Source organism: Haliotis cracherodii, unplaced genomic scaffold (genome assembly GCF_022045235.1).
Source record: "Haliotis cracherodii isolate W230 unplaced genomic scaffold, xgHalCrac1.p SCAF_24, whole genome shotgun sequence".
NCBI classification, from domain to species: Eukaryota; Metazoa; Mollusca; class Gastropoda; order Lepetellida; family Haliotidae; genus Haliotis; species Haliotis cracherodii.
In genome coordinates, this window is record NW_027266280.1 from 3224002 (window position 1) to 3241231 (window position 17230).

At 39.3% G+C, this 17230-nt stretch overlaps 1 protein-coding gene across 2 annotated transcripts in view; it reads right to left on the reverse strand.

Moving 5' to 3' along the window:
- LOC139472310 (uncharacterized) overlaps positions 1-16536 on the reverse strand; it is a 34512-nt gene extending 17976 nt beyond the window's left edge. Inside the window, exons 1-2 of one of the 2 annotated variants that reach the window (XM_071254754.1) lie at positions 16087-16536; positions 92-290 (exon numbers count right to left, since the gene is read on the reverse strand). In XM_071254754.1, coding sequence (XP_071110855.1) covers positions 92-290; positions 16087-16098 — 211 coding nt within the window. In that variant the 5' untranslated portion in view covers positions 16099-16536. Of the gene's footprint in view, positions 1-91; positions 291-13414; positions 13442-16086 lie in introns of those variants that run through there. The other variant, XM_071254755.1, reaches the window with a different exon arrangement.
- Positions 16537-17230: the final 694 nt, after the last annotated feature.

The following is a 17230-nucleotide window of genomic DNA, read 5'->3' on the forward strand; positions in this document are numbered from 1 at the left end:
CAGTTGGAAATGACTCATTGTTTTATTTTCGTTTTGCTGACAATGTACAGAAAGAAGGCCGACCTTCAAAACAACCTTCAAAACCTCCTACCTTTGACTCTGGCCATCATCTCCTTGTCAGCATGGCTGTAGCTGATCATGACGTCTTTGGTCACCTGGCTGTTCTGTGAAGTGACCGCAGGTCTGTTTGGGCTAGGGGACCTCGTCCTCCTCCCAGCATCACCTCGACTGGAGGCGGGGCGGGAACTACTCACGCTGCTGCCAGTACCCATCTTTTGGGTCACCTTGTACTGGAAAGTGAAGGAAGTAAACTCTACACTGTCGCCATGGTCTCGTTAAAACCAAGCCTTCTACTTGGACAAAATATCTGACAGACAACTTGTTCACAGAAGGTTTGTTTGTTTGTCTCTAAATAATCAAGTCTGGACCAGACAATCCAGTGATTGATATCATGAGCATCGATCTATGCAGTTTGGATATGATGACATGCATCAACCAAGTCAGCGAGCCTGTCCACCTGATCCTGTTAGTCGCCTCCTACAACAAGCATAGATGCCTTATACGGCAAGCATGGGTTGCTGAAGACCTATTCTACCCCGGACCTTCACAGGTCTCATAGAAGGTAGCGTCAGGCAAATCCTGAGTTCACTTTGACCAACCAATCCAAATGAAGGATATGCGGATTCTTTAACCAATTAAATGTCAGCTTTTCATGATTCAGTTTAATTTCTTCTCCATTTTAAATCGGAAATTTTCCTTTTAATGTCCGAAGATCTTTTGAGAACACAAATGTTCCTTCTATGGTAATCCCTTTGAGGAGTAGATGCCATGGTACTCAAAAACAACAAGGTGTACAATATATCAACAACAATCTAAAGGTGCTGGCATTTTTATTTACATTCAGAACTTATTGCTTAACGTCATTTTTTAGATATAGACATCAGATATGCTGGTCTAAATGCTTCGCTCACTTGTACCAAGAACCTAGAAGCCTCAAATATGATTGGCTGATTCGAAAGTTCACCTGACGCGACCTCCTATGGAGATGTTGTTAGTACTTCATCTTGGGAGGGAATGTATGGGAGCAAAAGGTCTGATCTCCACCGAGAGTGACAAACTCAAAGACTTTTGCTTTAATACCAGATTGAACAGTAGGTGAGTTCTATCATGGTGTGTCAGCTTGATGTTGCAGCAGGAGGTAAGGTGAAATGGGGTTTAACGTCACGTCCAAGACTTATATACAACGTGCATGTACGTGTGTGCGTTTTTGTGGCTGCTTGTACTAGTCCGGACTGATGCCGATTTATAGTGCTAGGTCAGTGAGATACCATGCCGCAGTTTAACATGAATACCCCACTCAGACACAGTATACTGACTCCGAGCCGACCAGTCCTTGTTTTAGCTCCTTAATGCCGAGCGTCAGACAGGGTAACAACAAGTACCATCTTTTAATGTCTTTTAGTATGACGCGGCCGGGGATCGAACCCCGGACCTTCCGCTCTCTGGGCGGACGCTCTACCTCTAGACCACGGAGGCGGTCTGTTGCAGCAGGAAGCCGTGACAGGAATCATGGAGCTGACAGACCAAGGATCATAATAAGGGCGAAAATCCAACAAACAGAGTATCCTGGCATGACTAAGGGAGACAAGACTCTGGAAATGGTGGTTGAGCATGTCCCGTGGATGCCAGTCATAATTTCAAACTGATCTGTAATAACTGGTTACCATGGTTACAGGAGAGATGTATAGAGGAACAGATCAATAGATACTGTTGCCTAATGTATCGAGACCTACTCAGAGGCTGATATTCAACCCCAAATCTGCAGCAAATGTCAGTAAAAATTCCCACATGGGAGTTACAAACTAAACAATTCATGTACTGTTAAATACTGTGTCATAGCGACCAATTCGGGACAACAGTTGTCTGAATGAACATCTACTTCAAAAGCTAATTACACTGAAGCCATGACATGTACAAGTCTGCAATGGTGTCAAGAACAGCTTAATGGTTGTTCTCTGTAGCTTCGCTGTGAAAAGGATAGTCTCGGCCCAGTGGGTAAACAGTGTAACAAAACCTAAAACAATGTGAGGGTGCAGGTCATGGAATTTTCATGTGAAAAACGAAATTGTAACTTTTAAAAAAAATCAACATTAGATTCACATCAAAAGTCAAGTTTAAAAAACTTGATTGTAAAGCTTATATTTGGTCTTACAATACAAATGCAAAACCTCCGAACAGGTCTCACTTGAAAGTCGTACCACAGCTCACTATCTATAATTTGATACACTACATATTTGTGAAACATTACAAAGAGACAATAATGATTTAATCATCTTCCCAAGGCAAGGGTGTTACCTGACTAAGTCCAGTTCCAACCCTTGCTGAACGTTCCAGGCTGGAATGTAGCGCCACCAGTGGCTATTACCATGATTACAAGTTATGTCCCTTCCATGTCAATCCTTTTGACCAATCAGATTCCATCTCTCATATCACTTGCATTTACTTCAAACAAAATGGTGGCACTCTCGATCCATTATCAAGATTGCAACAAAACGGGTCTTATCCCTCGAACTGTGTCAGGTCACTTGGACACCTTGATAAAAACAAGAAAAGATTTGCAAAATATCTGTCAACGCCCAGTTTGCGATACACATGCTTTGCAAATCTTTCAGTCGACCAAAATCTGCACGTTGAAATCCATGTTGCTCCAGAATTCCAGCCTATTTCGACAAGGGTGGATAGTGGACTTTTATTGTCAGCTAACGCCCTTGCCTCAGGAAGATGTGATCTAATATTACCTGATTACAAATGGCTTGAAATAAATAGAACAACCCTTGACAAAAGGGCAAAACGAAGATCTGGCGGTTTCGCCGTGTTGTTGATAACAATGTGTTGTCTAATTTCAACGATGTTATCTTAGACATGTATGACAACACTCATTGGTTGAAATCGATAAGACCCGTGAAGATTCCGGGGTAGAATAGGTCTCCAGCAACCCATACTTGCCGTAAAAGGCAGCTATGCTTGTCATACAAGGCGACTAATGTGATCGGGTGGTCAGGCTCGCTGACTTGGTTGATACATGTCATCGATCCTAATTGCATGGATCGATGCTCATGCTGTCAATCACTTGATTGTCTGGTCCAGACTCGATTATTTACAGACCGCCGTCATATAGCTGGAATATTGCTGAGTGCTGCGTTAAACAACAAACCAACCAATAAAAATCGGTAAGTTAAATGGGCCCTTTGCTCATGTGTCACATATCTCCTGCCCGAAATATCGACAAGGTCACATGACCCGAGCTGTATTTAAAGAGACTTGTAGTGCAGGTGTACTCCTATCAAAATCTCGTGGAACAATACATCACTGCTGATCCCACTGCTCCATGTGGTTTTGAATCAGACTTTGTGGCAGGTGTGGATGATGTACTGCATCGGAAAATTAGCGATGAAAATATTACCATGGCAACCTGTTGATTGAGTTTGTTTGTTTCTTTGCTTGTTGTTTAACACTGTACTCAGCAAAATTCCAGCTATAAGATGACGTCCTGTAAATAATTGCGTCTGGACCAGACATTGATCCACTCAATTGGGATACGATGACACGCATCAACCAAGTCAGTGAGCCCGATCACCCTATCCCGTTAGTCGCCTCTTACCACAAGCATGGGTTGATGATTACTCATTCAGACTCGTATCTTGATTGATTTTCCTGTTGATTGCAGTTATTATATGGTTAACGTAAGAGTAGGAGAGAATTATTTCACTTCAGTCCCTAACAGAGATACAGCGGTTGTTGATGATGTTATTGTCCCTCACAACCAGTTAATGTCGACAATATGACGGACGTAATAAATGCGACAAATAAGCATGGCTGTAATAAGATTCCCCACCATTTGAATCTCGAAAGTACTACCCCTGTCACACAGACTCTGAAAGAGCAAAATATGACAGCTAAACAAGAAACATTACTCTGTAATTTGACAAGAGTTCCTGATACCTTTCTCAATGATGAATCATTGCAGTTATTATTAGATTCAATAGACATGACAGAAACTGTCCATTATGACAAACAAGACGCTGATGAGGCATATTTGGGTTTTACAAACCTTTAATATGCAGAAATGAAATAAAAGGGTAAAAGGTAAAAATAACCCCCCAAAACAAGAAACATTCAAGATATAAGGTAGAGCTAGGATGAGTCCAAATTTACTACCCGGGTACCTGACCCCCTACTACCCATCCCTACCCAAATACCCGCTGTTGGTCTCAGGAGTTGGGTACAAAATATCCAGAACCCTGGCAAAAAGTATTGAGATACACATATACATTAATCTGGTCATGCATACACTGAAGTTTACTGACGCTTTATCTTATTCTAATGTACAAGTCAGAAGGAATGCATGTGTAGTCAGAAGGAATGCATGTGTATACAGAAGGAATGCGTGTGTAGTCAGAAGGAATGCATGTGTAGTCAGAAGGAATGCGTGTGTATACAGAAGGAAAGCGTGTGTAGTCAGAAGGAATGCATGTGTAGTCAGAAGGAATGCGTGTGTAGTCAGTAGAAATGCGTGTGTAGTCAGAAGGAATGCGTATGTAGTCAGAAGGAATGCGTGTGTAGTCAGAAGGAATGCATGTGTAGTCAGAAGGAATGCGTGTGTAGTCAGTAGGAATGCGTGTGTAGTCAGAAGGAATGCGTGTGTAGTCAGAAGGAATGCGTGTGTTGTCAGAAGGAATGCGTGTGTAGTCAGAAGGACTACGAACAATAGTGACATGTTGTGTTACCATGCATTTATAGCGAACTGCTGTCAATAAAGACTACATCATGTGACTAACCATGGGTCCAGGTGGTCGTACTGGTACCAGGGTCCTACTCAGTACCCACCCGAACCGAGTACCCGAGTTACCTGTCCATCCCTAAGCATCAGTGGGATGCTGTTTGCGAACACAAGAGAGAATGGTTGCAATGCATCGATGGAAATGTGAGTAAAGGAAACCAGAGAAAGTTATATAAAAATCCAGAGCCTGTTTTGACAAACTAAATTGTAAGGAAAAGTATATGTATGTTCTTAGAAAACAAGATGACTTCAATGCACTTTATAGCGAACACAAGAAAAAAGATATTTGGATGAAAATTGGGAACTGGGACTACTGACTGAAAGACACAAACGTATACCAAGTGGAGAACTCTGGAATTATTGAATGTGAACAAGATAGGTTTTATCAAGATGGAAATGCATCTATGAAAACTTGTATAATGGCATTACCGCTAACATACATGATGCTTTAAGTATTGATAACAATCAGTATGGTTTAAAAACACAGATTGTTCCATGCTAAACATGCAAATAACTAGATCAAAATGGACGCCAAGTGTACGCCTTATACGGCAAGCATGGGTTGCTGAAGACCTATTCTACCCCGGACCTTCACAGGTCTCATAGAAGGTAGCGTCAGGCAAATCCTGAGTTCACTTTGACCAACCAATCCAAATGAAGGATATGCGGATTCTTTAACCAATTAAATGTCAGCTTTTCATGATTCAGTTTAATTTCTTCTCCATTTTAAATCGGAAATTTTCCTTTTAATGTCCGAAGATCTTTTGAGAACACAAATGTTCCTTCTATGGTAATCCCTTTGAGGAGTAGATGCCATGGTACTCAAAAACAACAAGGTGTACAATATATCAACAACAATCTAAAGGTGCTGGCATTTTTATTTACATTCAGAACTTATTGCTTAACGTCATTTTTTAGATATAGACATCAGATATGCTGGTCTAAATGCTTCGCTCACTTGTACCAAGAACCTAGAAGCCTCAAATATGATTGGCTGATTCGAAAGTTCACCTGACGCGACCTCCTATGGAGATGTTGTTAGTACTTCATCTTGGGAGGGAATGTATGGGAGCAAAAGGTCTGATCTCCACCGAGAGTGACAAACTCAAAGACTTTTGCTTTAATACCAGATTGAACAGTAGGTGAGTTCTATCATGGTGTGTCAGCTTGATGTTGCAGCAGGAGGTAAGGTGAAATGGGGTTTAACGTCACGTCCAAGACTTATATACAACGTGCATGTACGTGTGTGCGTTTTTGTGGCTGCTTGTACTAGTCCGGACTGATGCCGATTTATAGTGCTAGGTCAGTGAGATACCATGCCGCAGTTTAACATGAATACCCCACTCAGACACAGTATACTGACTCCGAGCCGACCAGTCCTTGTTTTAGCTCCTTAATGCCGAGCGTCAGACAGGGTAACAACAAGTACCATCTTTTAATGTCTTTTAGTATGACGCGGCCGGGGATCGAACCCCGGACCTTCCGCTCTCTGGGCGGACGCTCTACCTCTAGACCACGGAGGCGGTCTGTTGCAGCAGGAAGCCGTGACAGGAATCATGGAGCTGACAGACCAAGGATCATAATAAGGGCGAAAATCCAACAAACAGAGTATCCTGGCATGACTAAGGGAGACAAGACTCTGGAAATGGTGGTTGAGCATGTCCCGTGGATGCCAGTCATAATTTCAAACTGATCTGTAATAACTGGTTACCATGGTTACAGGAGAGATGTATAGAGGAACAGATCAATAGATACTGTTGCCTAATGTATCGAGACCTACTCAGAGGCTGATATTCAACCCCAAATCTGCAGCAAATGTCAGTAAAAATTCCCACATGGGAGTTACAAACTAAACAATTCATGTACTGTTAAATACTGTGTCATAGCGACCAATTCGGGACAACAGTTGTCTGAATGAACATCTACTTCAAAAGCTAATTACACTGAAGCCATGACATGTACAAGTCTGCAATGGTGTCAAGAACAGCTTAATGGTTGTTCTCTGTAGCTTCGCTGTGAAAAGGATAGTCTCGGCCCAGTGGGTAAACAGTGTAACAAAACCTAAAACAATGTGAGGGTGCAGGTCATGGAATTTTCATGTGAAAAACGAAATTGTAACTTTTAAAAAAAATCAACATTAGATTCACATCAAAAGTCAAGTTTAAAAAACTTGATTGTAAAGCTTATATTTGGTCTTACAATACAAATGCAAAACCTCTGAACAGGTCTCACTTGAAAGTCGTACCACAGCTCACTATCTATAATTTGATACACTACATATTTGTGAAACATTACAAAGAGACAATAATGATTTAATCATCTTCCCAAGGCAAGGGTGTTACCTGACTAAGTCCAGTTCCAACCCTTGCTGAACGTTCCAGGCTGGAATGTAGCGCCACCAGTGGCTATTACCATGATTACAAGTTATGTCCCTTCCATGTCCCTCACAACCAGTTAATGTCGACAATATGACGGACGTAATAAATGCGACAAATAAGCATGGCTGTAATAAGATTCCCCACCATTTGAATCTCGAAAGTACTACCCCTGTCACACAGACTCTGAAAGAGCAAAATATGACAGCTAAACAAGAAACATTACTCTGTAATTTGACAAGAGTTCCTGATACCTTTCTCAATGATGAATCATTGCAGTTATTATTAGATTCAATAGACATGACAGAAACTGTCCATTATGACAAACAAGACGCTGATGAGGCATATTTGGGTTTTACAAACCTTTAATATGCAGAAATGAAATAAAAGGGTAAAAGGTAAAAATAACCCCCCAAAACAAGAAACATTCAAGATATAAGGTAGAGCTAGGATGAGTCCAAATTTACTACCCGGGTACCTGACCCCCTACTACCCATCCCTACCCAAATACCCGCTGTTGGTCTCAGGAGTTGGGTACAAAATATCCAGAACCCTGGCAAAAAGTATTGAGATACACATATACATTAATCTGGTCATGCATACACTGAAGTTTACTGACGCTTTATCTTATTCTAATGTACAAGTCAGAAGGAATGCATGTGTAGTCAGAAGGAATGCATGTGTATACAGAAGGAATGCGTGTGTAGTCAGAAGGAATGCATGTGTAGTCAGAAGGAATGCGTGTGTATACAGAAGGAATGCGTGTGTAGTCAGAAGGAATGCGTGTGTAGTCAGTAGAAATGCGTGTGTAGTCAGAAGGAATGCGTATGTAGTCAGAAGGAATGCGTGTGTAGTCAGAAGGAATGCATGTGTAGTCAGAAGAAAATTTGGATGAAAATTGGGAACTGGGACTACTGACTGAAAGACACAAACGTATACCAAGTGGAGAACTCTGGAATTATTGAATGTGAACAAGATAGGTTTTATCAAGATGGAAATGTATCTATGAAAACTTGTATAATGGCATTACCGCTAACATACATGATGCTTTAAGTATTGATAACAATCAGTATGGTTTAAAAACACAGATTGTTCCATGCTAAACATGCAAATAACTAGATCAAAATGGACGCCAAGTGTGGTAAAGTACCAGGAATCAATAATATCTGAGCAGAAACTTTTGTTGTCCGAAACTCAACTTGTGTTGATTTGCTGTTTTAACTCATCATATATTGATGTTGGAATAATGGCATCGTTAATCCAGTACCTAAAGCTGGTGTGAGTGACCCTTTAACCCACTAGAGGTATTACACTTATCTACATCCCTGTCAAATATAGGCCAAGATATTAAAAGTAAGATTATTCACCTGGTGTGAAAGGAATTCCGTTTCAGCAGATGAACAAAATGGATTCCGAAAAGAAAGGAATTGTGTAGATGACCTACATGTTCAATGTGTACACACTGATTCAAAACACACAAAAACCAGTCATCTTTTGTGAGTTTTGTTGACTTTAAAAAAGCTTTCAACACAGTAAAAAGAGATTTACGTGGTTCAAACTGAGAAACTTTGGAGTCAAAGGTAAAATGTACAACGCTATAAAATCCCCAAATTCAGATGTTTGTTTGTTTGTTGTTTCACGCTGCACCCAGCAATATTCCAGCTGTATGACAGCGGTATGTTAGTAATCGAGTCTGGACCACACAATCCAGTGATTGACATCATTTGCATCAATCCTTGCAATTGGGATACGATGACATGCATCAACCAAATCAGCGAACCTGACCACCAAATCCCATAAGCCTTTTTTGATGGCAAGCATGGTTTGCTGAAGACCTATTCTACCCTGGATCTTCATGGGGACAAGCATGGGTTGCTGAAGACCTATTCTACACCGGATCTTCACGGGTCACGGCAAGCATGGGTTGCTGAAGACCTATTCTACCCCGGATCTTCACGGGTCGAGACAAGCATGGGTTGCTGAAGACCTATTCTACCCTGGATCTTCATGGGGACAAGCATGGGTTGCTGAAGACCTATTCTACCCTGGATCTTCATGGGGACAAGCATGGGTTGCTGAAGACCTATTCTACCGCGGATCTTCACGGGTCACAGCAAGCATGGGTTGCTGAAGACCTATTCTACCCTGGATCTTCACTGGGACAAGCATGGGCTGCTGAAGACCTATTCTACCCTGGATCTTCACTGGGACTGCATTGGCTGCTGAAGAACTATTCTACCCTGGATCTTCACGGGTCGAGACAAGCATGGGTTGCTGTAGACCTATTCTACCCCGGATCTTCACGGGGACAAGCATGGGTTGCTGTAGACCTATTCTACCCTGGATCTTCACGGGGACAAGCATGGGCTGCTGAAGACCTATTCTACCCTGGATCTTCACGGGCCCCAGATGTAAACTGTGTAATCAAGTTGAACAGATAAATCACTGAACGCAACCCTGTGAGCCAAAGTGTGAGACAAGGCTGTAAACTTTCGCCATATGAGCTAACTTTATTACTCCATCTACATTAATGATCTTGCTGATGATATAAACAAACTTCACAGTGGTATTCCAATACGTGATGTGCTGCTGGCCATGTTATAAGCCCATGACACTGCACTGAGTGCATCAGACGAGGCATCGCTACAATCCACGCTTAACGTTCTAAATGAAAGGTGTAAACATTACCATCTATCAATCAGTACAAAGAACTTTACAAATCGGACAGTCATGCATTATCATCCTTATTTACAAAAATAGGCACGGCAGGAGGAATGTCTTATCAAGTTGTTATCAAACTGAATGATACACTGGTTCAACCTGTCGTGTGATATGGGCAGCAATATGGGAGGGAACAAATACAAACAAATTAATACCCTACAAAATATGCCATGCTGTTTTTCCCTTGGCGTGAGGAAAACTACCTCTAATCTTGCTGTTAATGACACTATGTGGCTCACCTCTGTTGTAAACAAGCACACGAGCGTTTTCAGTATGATAGAATATGTTGTAAAAACTGGTCAAAACATTATAGTAAATTTTGGTTTCATAGGTGAAAAAAATAGGCAGTCTTTATGTTATTAATCATATTTTAGATTCCCCATTTTGGTAATTATACTAGGCCCTTTTAGATGATAGAATTTGCCCACATTGTTTTAAATTTCTATAATCACCGCTACATTAAAGACGAGAAGCGCTTTTTAATTTCATGTCCTTTTTATTCTGACTTTAGGGACAAACTGTGGAAGGAGCTAAAACATCTCATGTAATTTAATGTTAAGGTGAGTGAGTGAGTGAGTTGGGTTTAACGCCACTTTGAACAGTATTCCAGTTATATCACAGCGTGTCAGCTTAATGGGGGAATAAAGCCCGAAGTGATGCAGGTCTTAGACGTTTACCACTTCGGTGAAACCCACGAGCACGGGTATGGTGCTGACAAACCTAAACACATAATCGGGGTGAACCGGGATTCGAACCAATGATAATAGATTTCTGGCGTGTCCTAGGGTCTTTACTCTTCAGAGCGAACTGCAGCACCTTAGATGACTGGGCCACCCGTGCCCCAGATTAGTGTTTATTAATTTCATATTTTTTCTATAGCCTTGATATATTGTTTAATTGGCAATTCTTAGATGTTGACGGATGACAAAGTATACACATTTTATGGATAACAACTTCATTATTTTACTGAGACAGCAACATTTCGTCATAGATCCTCACTTGACAAGAGTATAAGGATCAATACTGAAACATCGCTATGACGGTAATAATGACTTTGTTATCTATAAATTGTGCCTACTTAGCCCTAGTATATTTGTTGCATATTCTGATACACAAGTTACACAAATACCTTTATTCCTCATTTTCTACATGATTTTTAACAACAATGTGTGTATATTCTACAGCTAGACATACATCTCCTTCACCATCATATGCCAATCTCTTCTTCCATCTCTCCTCACCTACATATATTCCTGACCATACCTCGCGAGATTGTGACAAAGGCGTGTGACATTAAAAAGAAGCTCTTATCCTATAGACTGGTTCCTAGCAGTCTTTGTGCAGCATATTGATGGGTAGAGATGTATTCCCTTCATGCACTTATAACTTACAAATCGGGATTCGAACCAATGATAATAGATTTCTGGCGTGTCCTAGGGGCTTTACTCTTCAGAGCGAACTGCAGCACCTTAGATGACTGGGCCACCCGTGCCCCAGATTAGTGTTTAAGATTAGAGTTTATTAATATCATACTTTTTCTCTATTTGATATATTGTTTGATTGGCAATTCTTAGAAGTTGATGGATGACATCAACACAGTATACACATTTTATGGATAACAACTTCATTATTTTACTGAGACAGCAACGTTTCGTCATAGATCCTCGCTTGACAACAGTATAAGGATCAATACTAAAACATCGCTATGACGGTAATAATGACTTTGTTATCTATAAATTGTGCCTACTTAGCCCTAGTATATTTGTTGCATATTCTGATAAACAAGTTACACAAATACCTTTATTCCTCATTTTCTACATGATTTTTAACAACAATGTGTGTATATTCTACAGCTAGACATACATCTCCTTCACCATCATATGCCAATCTCTTCTTCCATCTCCACTCACCTACATAATATTCCTGACCATACCTCGCGAGATTGTGAAAAAGGTTTGTAACATTAAAAAGAAGCTGTTATCCTATAGACTGGTTCCTGGCAGTCTTTGTGCAGCGTATATTGATGGGTAGAGATGTATTCCCTTCATGCACTTATAACTTACAAATCTCTTAGCGCAGTATTGCTGGTGTTTCCACTATGTATAGCACCCATATTGACACTGCTAATAAATGATCTAATTTGGGGCTTATTACCCCAGTCAAAGAGATCCATTTCAGAAATAAAACATAAATAGCAAATGTGATCTCATAGTTTCAAACATGTTTAAAAACAGCTGTGTATTGAGACCAAAGAATAAACATCAAAGTTTAATTAAATAAACAAAAAAATTGCTAATCTGATATAGCATTTTCAATCAATCTAAAGAACAGTTGTGAACTGAAACACACTCACAAATAACGAATTAAAATAAAAATGGACAAGGGTGCTTCATTCTTAAAAGTTCAGAGTCCTAAAGGAGTTCAGAACCTGCTGGAAGTAATGCCATTAAATCTATCGAACCAGTGTGAGGTTCATGCAGGCACATATTTCATGATAAGCTTCACCCTTCAACACTGAGGTACGCAATGAACATTCATGAACAAAATACTTTATCTTTGCATTCAAAGCAACAAAGATCTTACCAATGAAATCTCAGTAGGTTTTGTTAAATTAATTAGTACTTCACCATGTTAGTGCAAAATGTCTCAAATTTTAAATTAAATTAAATTAAAATCTCATTAAAATCGGATGTTAGTTCTCGCAACCCCGAAACAAAGATCTGAGGACATCCCATTACGGGTCACATCATAATGTTTGTGATGACTTGTGAATATGAAGGATCACAAACAACTGTAAACAAACCACTACAGGTGGTCAGAAAGTAACCCTTGAGATTAGAAAAACAGGAAAAATTCAACACTCACATATAAAACAGTGAATATTTAGTTAATTAATCAGTGCTCCAGATCAATTGTTTGGTGCGATTATAAAATCATAAAAACAGTATCATAAAAACTCAATATGTATGAAGAAATGTTATTTAGTTTTGGAGAATACATATTTGCGTACATACATAATACATATCTACAATCCTTAAGGGTTGTCTTTGCTATACGGTCAAGGTAGTTCTGCATACGCTCCCCCCCCCAACCCTGCCCATCCATTAGCCACTGAATGCTTTTGAATGAAATTAGAGGTGTACATATTCCATAGTGTAGCCAAATATTTTACTCTAATTTATTACATCTGATGAGACTCATTTCATGTTTTGGGTGGTATTCAGTATATTTGCACTGCTTTGCCTCAGTCTATCACGTTGTTTTAAGCCAATGTGTAACAATATTTTTTTAAAACAATTCTTCATCAAATGGCTTCAGCAATGTCCAAAACTTGTTCATGTTTTCTATAATGGTGATTTCACGTTTACTTTAGTATGTGAACTCTACTTCCTTATTTCAATGATTGAACACGACTCTCTCACAGTTTTATCAATGTTAATTCAATACTGACAACACACATTAAAACTCCATTTCCTACCTGATTTCCTTATCGTTGTGGTGAATATCTGAAAATAAGGCATTTGATTTTGACAGGTTATCCTGTAAAAAATACAAAAATGCTTTTCGTTACCCTTGTCCAAAGGAAACATTTTGGTTCGATTGATGTTTGAACTAAGTTTGTTGTCTACTGCTCACTCTCTGCAACAAATTTAACTCATTGTGTAATGGTTTATATAAGTGTCTCTCTTTGTCAATTTTCTAAGCACCCAGGATGCTATTACTGAGAAAATAGTAGATGAGATCTTTTACTCCAATAAGATACTTTCCACATGTCCCAAGTGTTGAGGCTTCTAAATTCCAATGACTAAAGCATTTTGAGCAGAATATGTGATTTCTAGATCTTGAAAGTGAATTAAATAGACAGTTCCAAATGAACATAATAAAGGCCTGCTCTAATACTGTGGATATTTTATACATCTTGTCTTTCTGAGCTCCACAGCATCTGCACCCAGAAGGGAGTACAGTCAAAGAAATATTTAACTTCTGTTTGGGTTTTCCTTTGTTAAAATCAAAATTCCCAAAATGAGGTTGAAAAGCATTGAAGCCGAATCTTTGTATGAATCTGCCATATGACTGACCCTTCCATTGAGATTTGGAGGTCAAAGTTCTCTCAGGGTTCACGTGATGTGACCTAATATGAGATTGACAGATCTTTATGACAGGTATCGTACCTAAGTAAAAGATCTGGGCTGTTACACAAATAAATCTTAGTCCTACGATGATCGTAAGCCTAGGTTGAAGTACTATCATCTTAATGCTAAGATATCTTTGTGCAACATGTCACAAATAGGGACATACCTGAAACATAAATGTTTTTGTTGTTGCCTTCATAACAGCATTTATAAATAATTCAAGTCCGTCAACAAGTAAATATTTTCTGTCTCCTCAGTATGCTCAGTGGGAGTTCTCCTACAGTTTGAAATATAGTGTGAAACCTTGTTAATCCAGACAGAATCCTTTACAGTAATGTCGTCAGGAAAATCAAATTTCCTGGGTAGAAAATTATAGATTAATGATCCTATATACACTGATTTCTGGACAAGGACATCTGAAAGGCCGACCATATTTCGGACATTAGAGAGGTTTCCCAGTGTGCACAAAACATGAACAAAATCATGCTTTTATATTGTTATTGTAAAGCGCATAGATCTAATACATGCACATTGTATGTTCAAAGTGCTGCATTCTTATCATCTGTCATAGGATCAGTGAATACTCCATTTTCATTCTCATCTCCCTGGGGAGTATACAACTCAAGCTGCGTGAGGCATTTGAAGGTTAACAGTCCCTTTACCGTCTCCTATCCTACCGGGTACCCATTCAATGCTGGGAGAACAGATGCATATTTTGAACAGTCACTTGCCCAAAGGCCACATTTGAAAAAGTGTTAACAGTTAACCACAGTTCTACATTTTGAGTATCATCTACGGTACATATATCAAATATGACAGCATTCTGCATAAAACTGTAAATCGTGAAATTAATACGTCTCCAAAAGAATGTGACCACTGGATCCTAGCCAAAAATGGGACTCAATATGAATGAGACACCCCCTCCTCTCAAGCATCAGTGGATTTCTATCTAAAGTTGTCCTCAGTCAGGACTGACTGACTGATATAGAAGATTTAACGTGCGCTTTCCGACTGTAGCGTATTTCGCACACGGGCCTGGGCAGACCATTTACTGTATTCCGAAAAGGGTGGAAGTGGTCTGTGCAACCCAAGAGGGGGCTTTTAGGGGTTGCTTAATTATATTGAATTTTTGGAATTTTTAAATTTGGAATAAATTCCGAGGTGGGTGGAGGAGGGAACTAAGGCAGCCGGGTGAGGTGGGTGTTTGTATGTTTATTGGATTTTGGATTGGTAGATTAATTAGTTTTTAGATGCGCTTAATTAGGTCTGTTTGGATTAGGAATACGCCTAGGGCCTTGAAGATTTCTAGTTTATTTTGAGGGTTTAGTATTTCATCTAGAGTAGGAACCTTATTTAGATTGAGGGTGGTTTGTAGTGTGGTTCTGTGTGTTTGGTAGTGGGTGCAGTTGCCTGTGGTGTGCCTTTTAAGTTTTTTTTGGTGGTTAATTAGGTTAGTGTGTCCTGTTTGGAGTTTTGTAATTAATCTGTCAATTTTTTTGGAGGGGTGTAGGATTTTAGGTTTGGCTAGTGTTTTTCTGAGCACTTTTTTGATTTGGCTATTTGAGTTTTGATATTGATTAGGCCATTTTTTGGTTATTTTTTGTTTGTTCAGTCAGGTTTAGAATCCTCACCTTAATCCAACCTTACATTAATCCAATCACACACCAAAAAGCAGTTTGCTACAATCGTTGTAATTTAGAGTGTTTGTTATAAACGTAGTTTACTTATACAGCAAATGGACAGGACTAAAAAAACAGTTTGTTTTGTCTGTTAATTCGCTGTAATTTAGTGTGTTCATTATAAACGTACTGTTTGTACAGCAAATGGACGGGGCTAAAAAAACAGATTGTTATATCCGTCAGTTGGTTATAAATGTGTTCGTAAGAACATACATGCATACACATACATACACATACATACACATATATACACACACACACACAACAGATCTAAGCTGGACTGGCAAGACAATTAAGACAAATTAGTAATTAATAGTCAGCATTTCTCTAGGACTTACCTTCTTGTACATGGAAAAGATGTTCTCATAAATATTATTTGTCACCAGGTCAATGTCAGGTATTGGGCAATAATCAATAATCAGTCACTGTGGCAATTTCCTGTGGCGCAGTTGCGAACAGGACACACTTTCCCAGTGTTTACATTCCACACCTGATCCGTAATCACATTTTCATTTCATACGAAAACCTACAACGCCGACACGTGATCACTGACAAGGCGAGATTTCACAATCATAACACCAAAACAAGACACGAGTGATTCTGACATGGTGTCACCAGGCCAATGCCTGGTTCGGTGAGTGCGTGAACAAAACCATTTGTGATTTTCAACTCCAATTAAACGAGAAACATGTCTAGGCCTATAGGTTCACGGCACACAATGTCACCTTCAGTTATGGCGGTCCATTAACACGTGTTGTCAATCGAACATGAAATTGTCTATAACAAAAAATACAAAAATACACCCAGTGGCGTGCTTGGATACGCACTCCTGTTCATTCATGTGGGACATGAAAACCGGATCACGTTAACCGAGCGAATATTTCCCATTCACTCCTGCCGTTAAAAGCATACATTAAAATAAATCGGTATACTTGAGTGCTCGTAACTTGTTGACATGATTTAATTCGGTTATATTGTATTTGTATCATGCACGCGGATCTTGTTACAACTTTGAAAAATCCATTTAAGCTGAGTTTATTATAGGTCTCATACATCTATAATGTTAGCAGAATTTTTTTTTGTCATCTTACCTAATATGACACCGTATACGGCAACTTAAGAAACCTTACGAATTGAGTCTGCCGAAAGGTTTTACTATCTGGTATCTTTAAATAGCACATGTCATGTCATGATACAAACTTGCCACTTACAACCGGTTATAAATGACAGGACTATATATATATATATATATATATATATATATATATATATATATATATATATATATATATATATATATATATATATGTGTGTGTGTGTGTGTGTTTCCGATACAACGTTATAATGCACTAAATGTGAACGTTTGAAGTGTTATAGCTAAAACGGATTGAATATTCATAAAAATACCAGCGTGTTATCAGAAATCTACGGGCCACCGTCACATGATTTATTCGTTGTAAGCATTTTTCTCTCTATAATGTG